Source organism: Dermacentor silvarum, chromosome 7, assembly GCF_013339745.2.
Source record: "Dermacentor silvarum isolate Dsil-2018 chromosome 7, BIME_Dsil_1.4, whole genome shotgun sequence".
In the NCBI taxonomy this organism is placed as follows: domain Eukaryota; kingdom Metazoa; phylum Arthropoda; class Arachnida; order Ixodida; family Ixodidae; genus Dermacentor; species Dermacentor silvarum.
Genome location: NC_051160.1, coordinates 11,628,478 through 11,639,103, shown reverse-complemented (window position 1 = coordinate 11,639,103; position 10,626 = coordinate 11,628,478). Strand labels below are relative to the sequence as shown.

At 46.9% G+C, this 10,626-nt stretch overlaps 2 protein-coding genes across 10 annotated transcripts in view; both read left to right on the top strand.

Moving 5' to 3' along the window:
• Positions 1 to 10,626, top strand: part of LOC119457563 (arginase, hepatic) — an 88,284-nt gene that overhangs the window by 41,567 nt on the left and 36,091 nt on the right. The window lies entirely within an intron of this gene.
• LOC119457562 (arginase-1-like) overlaps positions 1 to 10,626 on the top strand; it is a 119,693-nt gene that overhangs the window by 93,684 nt on the left and 15,383 nt on the right. For 2 of the 6 annotated variants that reach the window (XM_049670213.1, XM_049670212.1), the window contains exons 6-7: positions 6,876 to 7,053; positions 9,870 to 9,960. The exons of 3 other annotated variants lie outside the window; for them this stretch is intronic. In XM_049670213.1, coding sequence (XP_049526170.1) covers positions 6,876 to 7,053; positions 9,870 to 9,960 — 269 coding nt within the window. Of the gene's footprint in view, positions 1 to 4,948; positions 5,053 to 6,875; positions 7,054 to 9,869; positions 9,961 to 10,626 lie in introns of all 6 variants that reach the window. One more of the 6 variants, XM_049670211.1, reaches the window with a different exon arrangement.

Genomic DNA, 10,626 nt, shown 5'->3' with positions numbered 1-10,626 from the left:
GGTAGCCACGTCTACTTTTATGAAAAAAAAAATCCGAAAGTTGTGTCCGTAGCGCGGAATCGAACCAGGGACCCCTCGCTTCCTAACGCGCGGCGCTAATCACTACGCCACGAAGCGCACATGGACACACGCACCACGATGACAATAAATACCCAACATTAATGAAAGACTGCGCGTTTCTAACGCGTTTGTGCTAGCGCGTTACGGCCCGTGTAAGAAGCTGGTGTAAGACGCTGTGGCCTCTCCGCCTTACCCCCGTATTCATAAACGCTCCTCGACTTGAACTTGACTTGCCACCGCCTTGGGCAGCGCGTTCGAAACGCGTTGAAGGCGGTGGCAAGTCAAGTTCAAGTGGAGGAGCGTTTATGAATAGGGGGGTTATACTCTCTCAGCAGTCATGTGATGGCGTCGGCAAACGCGGTGCACGTTCCGGCATGTGTAAACGGCTGCGTAAGACGCTGTGGCCTCTCCCACTTACTAGAGAGTACTGCACGTTTCTAACGCGTTTATGCTAGCGTCCCCTTAAGCGGGAGATCCACGGTGCAATTATAATGAAGGGCGCTGTTATAAAATAGGAATGACGTCACATATGGCGCGTGTCATTGGTGGAAGTCAATCGTTCGATTTAGTGCGGCGAGACTGGGCGAATTACACGGAAGATTCACGGTTTACCGATGATTCCCTCCGGAGCTTCGCCCACTCATCATCATTCACCCCGTGGATATGCGGTGTTTTTTTTTTTTTTTTTTTGTACCTACGTCGGCTACAGCCGTGTAGGCTGCCGGCATTTTTTAAAACTGGTGTTCAACTTTTGTAGAAGTGTAGCTCCGCCCATCTACACGAAGCCATTTTTGATAGCAGTAGTGTAGCATGAAAACTACTTTCTACACCGCACTTTCGATGAGTGTAGGTGGCAGACGACAAACAGGCATGGCGCTGCAAACGCGTGGCGCCGTTCTGTCTGTGACTGTCTGCGCTGATATGGCGGCGATAGTGAAGGTTCCCTCAAGGACGGGCAGCAAAGTGCTGGCGTGACCGTGTGCCGCAGACGGTCACAGAGGAAGGTGAGCTAATCCTCCAAGAAGACAAAATGATCTCTCACGGATGGTGCAGATCATCAGCCCGGTTACTCGGAACCTGTGAATCCGTCAATTATTCGATTTATCGTATTTTCGGTTTTACGTACACGTGAGTTGAGAAAAAACAAAACTGGTGGTTTTTGTTACCTAAATATTGAAGGATAAAAGAAACCGCTCTACATATCGACCGCAGAGGCCTTTAACATCGCGCCGTTGCGACACTTTTTCACGAGCAAAACGCATTAAGCATAACAAACTTACCCATAATACGCAATCATTAAGTGCAGCCGTGGAGACAAAGTTGGCTAACCCGTGAGCCATCAGCGTGGAAAGGTAGGGTTAACCTGGCTCGAACTGGAGATGATGCAAGAAGTTAGGCTACATCATTTCACTTATGGATATTCGCTTAAAAACAAAAGGAAACACGTAATTACGGCGTCGCCGGCCCACCATTTGTTCGTGTCCCATGCACTACAGCAGCTGCTGCACAGACTGTATTCTGCCTCCTCCTGCTCAAAGAGCACGGTGCATGTTTATTTTTTATTTTTTTTTTTTTCAGAGAGACACAGGTGCCATCTTACTTTAAACATTGTAGCTGAATATGTCGTTCCCTTCATTCCTGTTGAGCAAGCGAAGTGGAGACAATGCTTGCTCCATTTTGTTCGCTGAGCTCGGCCAATTAATTGAAAGAAAATATGTACGCGATTAAAGGAAAATTCGAATATAGCCAGCAGCTTTAACCGATCCCTGTCGTAAGGTTAGCCCGTAGGTTAGCCCAGTGATATTAGCAAGTATTGAGAGCAAATGTGACTTTTGTGTTTCTAGAGGACGACGGGGCTTGTGTGAACGTCATTGACTAATAGTGCAATACCACACGCGTCAGCGAATTCACCGCTAATTTCCTTCTTTCCTTCCCTCCTCTCATCTTTGTGTTCCCCTTTCCCATTCCCCCGGTGTAGGGTAGCCAACCGGACGTTATTCTGGTTAACCTCCCTGCCTTCTGTCTTTCTCTTTCTTCCTTCTCTTCTCGAGAGCAAATGTGCCACGTCGGCCTATCCTCAATTTTTCTTTGTGTATAATTAATTGGATCATGATTGCATTATAATGATTGCAAGTATAATGAGATTGTCGAAATACATTTTCTTTTGAGGGCAGACACCACTTCGTAGTCACCAAGCACTTCAGTTATTCCCTGGTGGAGCGCCACGTTCTGGAACATTGTCACGCCAAGTGTGTGGTGGGTGCATGGAGTGTTCGAAGTTGCTCTGCCCTTTGGTTGTTGCTCTTGCCTGAGCTTTTGCGCGTGTGCATACTGACCCGTGTACTTATCTATCCTTTCCTCTGGGACTGCATTTCACCCGCTAGCAACCTACTGTTATCGCTTAACGCAAGACGCGCCTGCATGATTTGGAACTTACTCGAATGTTATCGTTGATTCTATGCGTTGTGTATGTTCTTGCCGAACCTTGTATAATCAAATTGTATGCGCGACACAATTGTGTAGTACTTTCTAGAAGGCATGCGGGCACCAGCCATTACCCTGGAACCTTCGACGAGTCATGTATAAAAATGTATTGCAGAATGGTGGCTTGCTGGGCTAGTTGGTTCATTGCAACTTGTGTAACAGCGCGAAAAATAACAAGGAAGGGACGACGATAGAGACAGAGTGAAAAGAGCGCTGACTTCCAACTGTTTATTTCACTGACGGTGCTAGGCATATGTACACATACGAAGCGTCAGTCTGCATGAATGGCACAAGGTGATATCAACATGGACCCACTCACTAACCACCTAAAAACTGTAGTTCTTCCTTAGTGTTAGTGATGGCATGCTCACACACATTTCTCCCGCACGAGCAATCTTAACCGCCTCAATTATTTATCTGGCGCACTGATCTTTGTGTCGAGAAACAATTCCGCTTTTCTTGAACTTAGGCTTGCATGGCTTGGTAGGACGACGCGTAGTCTTATCACCACATTTACGGAAGTGTAACCCAAGCTGGCCCTGATTACCGTCACTTACATTCTTGCTGTGCTCTCTTAGTCTGGTGTTTATGCATCTGCCAGTCTGTCCAATGTATTCGCGTCCGCAAGCCAACTACACGCGATATACGACACCCTCCTCACAAGAGACAAAACGATCCTGGTGTTGAATCTTGCATGATTTCTTCTCTTTGATATCGCACGGATTTGTTTTCTTGAAAAGGATTGAAAGCTTTAGCGGAGTTGAAAACACATCAACGCCTACGCGTTTTCCAATCTTCTTTTATATTGTGGGAATTTTGGTGGATGTACGGAATAACGGCTATTTTCCGGCGCACGTCCGAACCTGCCACATCTTTCTTCCCAGATCGCCGAACTGCTCTCATTTTTTGCAACAAGCCCTCAGTCACGGAGCCCACCAGGGGTTCCGGGTATCCCGCGTCAGACAGCCGTCTATTTTGAAGTGCTAGGCTTTCTTGGAGCATAAGTCGTACTTTACAAATTTTGTGACGCACTTTACTTTGAGAAATTGAGTTAGTTCAATAACGCACTTGCGCCAGGCGGAGGGTCTACTAGAACGAAGATAATGCTGCACTCCGGCAAACCAGCATGACGAACGTGTACACCTCATGTATCTGTCCTTGATGAGTGGTCGCTCTGGCCGTTGCATCGGTAGCGCATAGTGAGCTGCGACCGTAATCAGCAACATGGCAAGACTGTTAAAAAATCACCAGCCCTTCCCAAATGTCTGTCCTTGACGAGTGGTTGCTCTGTCCGTTGTATCAGTAGCGTATATGTAGTGCACGTGCTGCGACCGTAATCGGCATCACGATTAGATTAGATTAGATTATGGGATTTTACGTGCCAAAACCAGTTCTGATTATGAGGCACGCCGTAGTGGGGGACTCCGGAAATTTGGACCACCTGGGGTTCTTTAACGTGCACCTAAATCTAAGTACACGGGTGTTTTCGCATTTCGCCCCCATCGAAATGCGGCCGCCGTGGCCGGGATTCGATCCCGCGACCTCGTGCTCAGCAGCCCAACACCATAGCCACTGAGCAACCACGGCGGGTAATCGGCATCACGACAAGACTTAAAAAATCACCAGCCCTTCCCCTGTTGAGAAAATGGGGGTAAGCGAAGCTTGCAGTGTGTGTATCTGACCTTCGTGATGATTTTCTTTCTTTCTCTCTCTTTCTTTATCTCTTTATTTATCTTTCTCTCTCTCGCTTTCTGTTTCTTCGTTTCTCTTTTTCTCTCTTTCTCGTACTCTGCTTCTCTCTCTCTTTCTTTTTCTTTCTTTTTGTCTTTCTTTCTCTCTTTCTCGTACTCTGCTTCTATCTCTCTCTCCTTTTCTCTCTTTCCTTCTCTTTCTTTCTCTTTGTCTCTCTTCCTTCCTTTCTCTCTTTCTCTCCTTCTCTTTCTTTTTTTTTTGCCCCTGGTATGGGCCATTGAGCTTGGACCCTTTCTGCACTATCGCCAGGATCGGCCCACTTTTCAGCGTGACACCGCCACCACCACCACTACCGACACTTGTGAGCTTTAAGCTTCGCTTAAAAATTGCAGTGACGTTCACATCGTGAACGCGGATTACACCCAAGCGTATGCACACCGCGAACGTGCACCGCCGCGTCGAAGCACCAAAGGAAAGGGTGCGAACGAGGTCGTGGACGCTACATTGATTGTGTAACGTCGGTATATCAGCTTCGCTGTACATCACTTTCACAGGGTTGAATGGAGGCGGACATTTTTACTGCTGTGTTCTTCACCGTCACTACCGCGTGTCAATGCATTACGTGCTCCCCGCCGTGACGAAGGACTCGACCGGTGTACCATAGCCCCCGATCTCGAAAGCTATGGGTTTGCAGACAAACTTCTGTTCGCAGGTCACAAAGTCGAGGACCTCGGCGATGTCCGCGTCGAAGGCGAGCCCAACGTCACCGATTACGGCGCGATCGAATCGGACGTCGTGGGACAGACCAACAAGAACGTGAGACTTTCGAAAATAGAGCACGTTAAGTGCAGACGAAATTTCACGATGAGAAAGTGGATAGTTTTTGTTGGGTAGAAACAATCTACCAATAATTGTCAATATCAATGCGAGGTGATTTGAATAAAGAATCGTATTTTTTCTTACTATATATCGGTACATCGCAAACTTTTCCAGTGTTTGACACCTTTCAGTAGTACCAAACCTAGCATAACCCCCCCCCCCCCCCCCCCTTTACATAACCCTTCTGAATAAAAAATTTAATGACATGGATACGTTTACACTTCATTTATGTAAAAAGCCTCTTACGTTTTTTTTTTGTCAGGGATTGTTGTAATCATATATTTAAATGAGAAGGATGTAGTTTATAAAGGTAGTTGGACCCTCGATGACCCTCAGAAAAAGGCTCATGACCCATTTGGGTTTCATGACTCGCAGTTTGAGAAACACTGTTATATGTATGATGCTTAAGGAATTATGGCGCCGGCCGGCTACAGACATTGCGCATAACCGAACATGTGCTGTGCCCGTATGTGCACAATTCTTTTGTACATAGAAATACGTATAATTACGGTCATACGTATATTGTACACATAAATACGTATGATGAAGGTATAGTGAAAGTCGCGTTAGACACACTTAAATACAGTCAAAATCGAAGTGGACTGATAAATAGGTCAGACATACTTAGTCTTACTTAAAGTCTTACACAACTTTAAAGTCAAGTCACATAAATAAGTGATACACACTGACTCTTCATGTCAAGTGACGTAATATACTATACCGTGTGATCCATTTTAACGGAAAAAACGTTTTTGTTAAAGGAATGGGATTTAACTGATTGTGTGATGCTTTCTTCGTGGTTCGTTTTTTCAGCACGGTGGACGCTATAGATAGTCGAGTACCCGTCCCAGTTCGTGCGCTAATTTACATAGACTCGATCATTAACTTTATCATTGCGGGTGCAACGCTAGTATTGCAATGGTAGTGTTAGAGGACGTCGCAAGGAGACAAAAGCAATCAACACGATTCCAATAACGCCATTTGTTGTGGAGATATTCGTCGACGAAAATTCGCCTTTTGCCGCTTCGATAGCGAAACAGGGTGTGCAAATAGCACTTGATCTGGAGCACTGCCCACTTTATTTTCGACGCTGCCATAACTTAGAGAAACACGCGTGTGATGACCTGCTCAGGCCAACGCCACCTAGATAGCACAAGGCCTGTTCACTCCGATCCATGACGTCATGCGAACTGGCCTGACTGCCACAGAATCTAATGGGAACATTCCCGAATAAGCAGCGGCAATTTCGACGTCACCGCTGTCGTCACACCAGGCTTGGCAATGGAAATTTCGGGCGAGGTAGCCTGACGTCATCGATCAGAGTGAACATGCCCTGTGCTATCTTGGTGGTGTTGCTCAGGCACGTAAAGACCGTCGTCGCACGTCATCAACGTACTGCTCATATTACATGGGATCATGTCGACATGATCGTCGGGGGTGATAAGAGGCCCGTACAGCCGGTCAATTCGGTGATGTAAAGAAGCCAAACGAGGCGGGAAGCACAGCTTGTGCGGTTCTTCAGGCACGCCCCTCCCCCCTTTTCCTCCGCCGTGAGAGAGAGAGAGGAAAAGCAGGGATGTTCTCCCCCACCGAAATTTCTGTAGTAATATGTGGCCTTCCCTGCCCTGCAACCCCTCCCCCCTCCCCATCCCTCTCGCCCTTCTTCCCCCCCCCCCCACCAAGTGCGTTCCCCTCCCATTCCCTCCCCCTCTTCCTGGAAAACTAAATTTCTGGCTACGCCACACTGCTTGGTGTCACAGGTACGCGACGCAGTGGCGAAGGTGCTTCGCTCGGGTCGGCTCTCGCTGAACCTGGGCGGTGACCACACCTTGTCCATCGGCAGCGTCAGCGGACACGCGCAGTCCACGGACTCGGAGGTGGCGCTCATCTGGATAGACGCGCACGGCGACATCAACACACCCAACTCTTCAAAGTCAGGTAGTCTGCCTGGGCGTCTCCTTAACGGTTTCCGTGCTGCGAGCAATCGGGGACTTTAGTTTCCACACTACACAATTGCTCGATGAAGTTGTCTCGCAGGAGCCTGCGTCTGTCTCTCGGTGGCACCGGCCAACAGGGGACAATCTATAATTGGGAACGGGTCCCGTGCGATCGGCTCATACTTACAGGCGGTGTTACCGAGGCCGCTGCTTGAGCCGTCAGCACGGGAGGAGGTCATGTTAAAGACTGGCCTATTTTGTCGCACAAGTCAGCACGACTTGTGCCTATTATTTATTAGCTTATTATTTCTCTGGTTACAGGCTGCGCGAGCTTGACATAGACGCAGAAGCAAACAAACACGAGCGCTATCTTGGACCATTTTTTTTAAGTGCGCTCACACATACCAGGTGTTTCTGCGAAGACTCCACATTATTAAAAACCGCCTGTGGCAGATGACACAACTGTAGTACTTGAGCCTGTATACTCAAAGAGGCGGGCATGACTTGCACGAGAAATCGCGATGCATAATCTGCTAATTAAAAATACGGCTAATTGTGTTTTAACTAATGCCTATGGCACGTATTGCAATATACCATATATATAGATGGTTAAGATTCAAGAAATTTCTACTTGAAATGAATTCGGCGGATGGCATCATTTTCGAGATAGGCACTATCAAACTTGCAGTACTAAAATGTATTGTCGGTCTACTTACTTTTATTGCGTTAGGATTAGGAGTGTCAAAGTGGAAAAAAAGCGTGTGTGTGTGTGTGTGTGTGTGTTGTGTGTGTGTGTGTGTGTGTGTGTTGTGTGTGTGTGTGTGTGTGTGTGTGTGTGTGTGTGTGTGTGTGTGTGTGTTGTGGTGTGTGTGTGTGTGTGTGTGTGTGTGTGTGTGTGTGTGTGTGTGTGTGTGTGTGTGTGTGTGTGTGTGTGTGTGTGTGTGTGTGTGTGTGTGTGTGTGTGTGTGTGTGGGTGTGTGTGTGTGTGTGTGTGTGTGTGTGTGTGTGTGTGGGTGTGTGTGTGTGTGTGTGTGTGTGTGTGTGTGTGTGTGTGTGTGTGTGTGTGTGTGTGTGTGTGTGTGTGTGTGTGTGTGGTGTGTGTGTGTGTGTGTGTGTGTGTGTGTGTGTGTGTGTGTGTGTGTGTGTGTGTGTGTGTGTGTGTGTGTGTGTGGTGTGTGTGTGTGTGTGTGTGGTGTGTGTGTGTGTGTGTGTGTGGTGTGTGTGTGTGTGTGTGTGTGTGTGTGGTGTGTGTGTGTGTGTGTGTGTGTGTGTGTGTGTGTGTGTGTGTGTGTGTGTGTGTGTGTGTGTGTGTGTGTGTGTGTGTGTGTGTGTGTGTGTGTGTGTGTGTGTGTGTGTGTGTGTGTGTGTGTGTTTATATATGGGCGCTTTGGTAGCATATATAGTGACACTGCGAGGGAAGCCCCATCCATAACACATACTCGTATAGTACCAACATAGTGTCGCGACACGTCAAATATCAAAGCCTGCTAAACGCATTCTTGGATAGCAAGCGCCTGGTTGGTTCTTTATATTTCTTTAGTTTTTATTTGCTGCAGTAAATTTAAAGAGAGAAACAGTAAAATTAGTCAAGAAGAAACAGGCCAACCTAGGTGCAGTAAGGGTAAAAGCAGACCAATTCAGGCTGGTGCTTCCAAATTAATATGCAGCTTTAAAACAGCAAGATAGCGGTAATAACATAGCGGTAATGAATTAAACCGTAACTAGGCTGATTTCAGAAGCAGCAATTGAAGAGGGAGGTAAGGAACCAAGGCAACCAGTAGGTAAGCTCTCCCAAGTTACGAAGGACCTAATAAAGAAACGGCAAAACATGAAAGTGTCAAAGTCAAGAGATCAGATAAAATTCGCTGAACTGTCAAAACTGATCAACAAGAAGAAAGTGAGGGATATTCGAAATTATAACGTGGGAGAGATTGAGGAAGCAGTAAAATATGGCCGCAGCATGAAATCGGTGGAACGAAAACTTAGCATAGGACAAGGCAAGATTCATGCACTGAAAGGTAAGCAGGGTAATATCATCAGCAATTTCGATGACATAGTAAAAGCAGCGGAAGAATTCTATAGTGAGCTGTACAGTGCCCAGAGCAGCCAAGCTACTTTCATTCGAAATAGTGATGAACAGGATACAGAGGCTCCTTCTATCACTAGCGATGAAGTTTAAAGGGCCCTGCAAGACATGACCAGGTGAAAAGCTGCTGGAGAAGATAAAATAACAGTTGATTTAATCAAAGATGGAGGAGATATCATACTTAAAAAGCTCCAGGCGGCTCCGGAGGCCTCGCTCGCCTAGGCCTCTGTACCTTGAAAGCCATCTGCGTCGGGTCACATTCCGCCGCGCGCTATGTTTTCGCGGCTTAGTTCGCGTTGATGCGAGACGCAGCAAGAAGGTCAATTCGCTCGCTGCTGCAGCTGCGCTTGCTCACTCCAGCGTTTTTGACAGCGAGTTTCCGCGGTCGTCTAGTGAGACCAACAGAAAGGGCGCGGACGAGGACCTGGACGCTACGTTGATCTCGACGTGCGACGCCTCGTGGCGGTGGGGGTGCTTGTCGGCAACAGAATTGCTGTACATCCACTTTCACAGGGTGAAATGGAGGCGGAAATTTTTTAAACAGTTTCGCGGCGCACGCATTCAGCTAAACCGAGCGACTTGTCGCCGTGGTATAGTAACCGCAAGTTTTTTGTGGGTATATTCTTTTAGAAATTGGGCCTCTCTATACATTTGCAGACTTTCACGTCATCGCCGATTTAAGTCGGTGCTATCCCTGTTTTTTCTTCCCCTTGCCCTATTTCCCGAAACAGGCAATATTCATGGCATGCCGCTCTCCTTTCTCGTGCACGAGATGGCACCGTACGTCGTCAAACCCAAAGGACTTGAATGGGTGCAGCCCTGGTGAGTGATAGATAGATACTGTCGTAAATGATAGATGGATGGACGAAAAATGCATGCTACCTAAATTTTATTTATGTTATAAAATATCTCTACTATTACCCTTGCGGCGCATGTGCTTACAATACCACTATGCCGTATGCGGCACGATGCGAGAAAAAGCAAAAAAAAAAAAATTGACTGGAAGACGGCATCAAAAGCAAGTTTGGTGCGATTTCTGGTGGAGTGCCACGGTAAAATTAGCCATCTTCTTCACTATCGGTATGACCGCAAGCTGTAATAGATAGCCTTTCGGCGGGGAGGTTCTTGGCGGAGTTCCGTTATTGGTAATAAAGGACAAAGAGCGCAGGCCAGCAGTACGAGTGCATGTATCACAGAGCGAATATACAGGGTGTTTCAGCGAACACTTTCAAAATTTCTTAAGGTTGGCTGTGGCAGATAGCACAATTCTAGTTCATGAGCTGGTCTACTCGAAGAGGCGGACATTATTTGTACAAGAAATTTAAATGCATAATCGAATAATTGACAGAAATTCACTAATTAAATATTTAACTAATTACCTGATGGCCCATATTGCAATTTACAAATTGTAGCCGTGGAGTTCGCAAAGCGGATCCATTTGGAACGAATTGTCGGGATGACACCAGTTTCGAGATATTAATTCCCGAA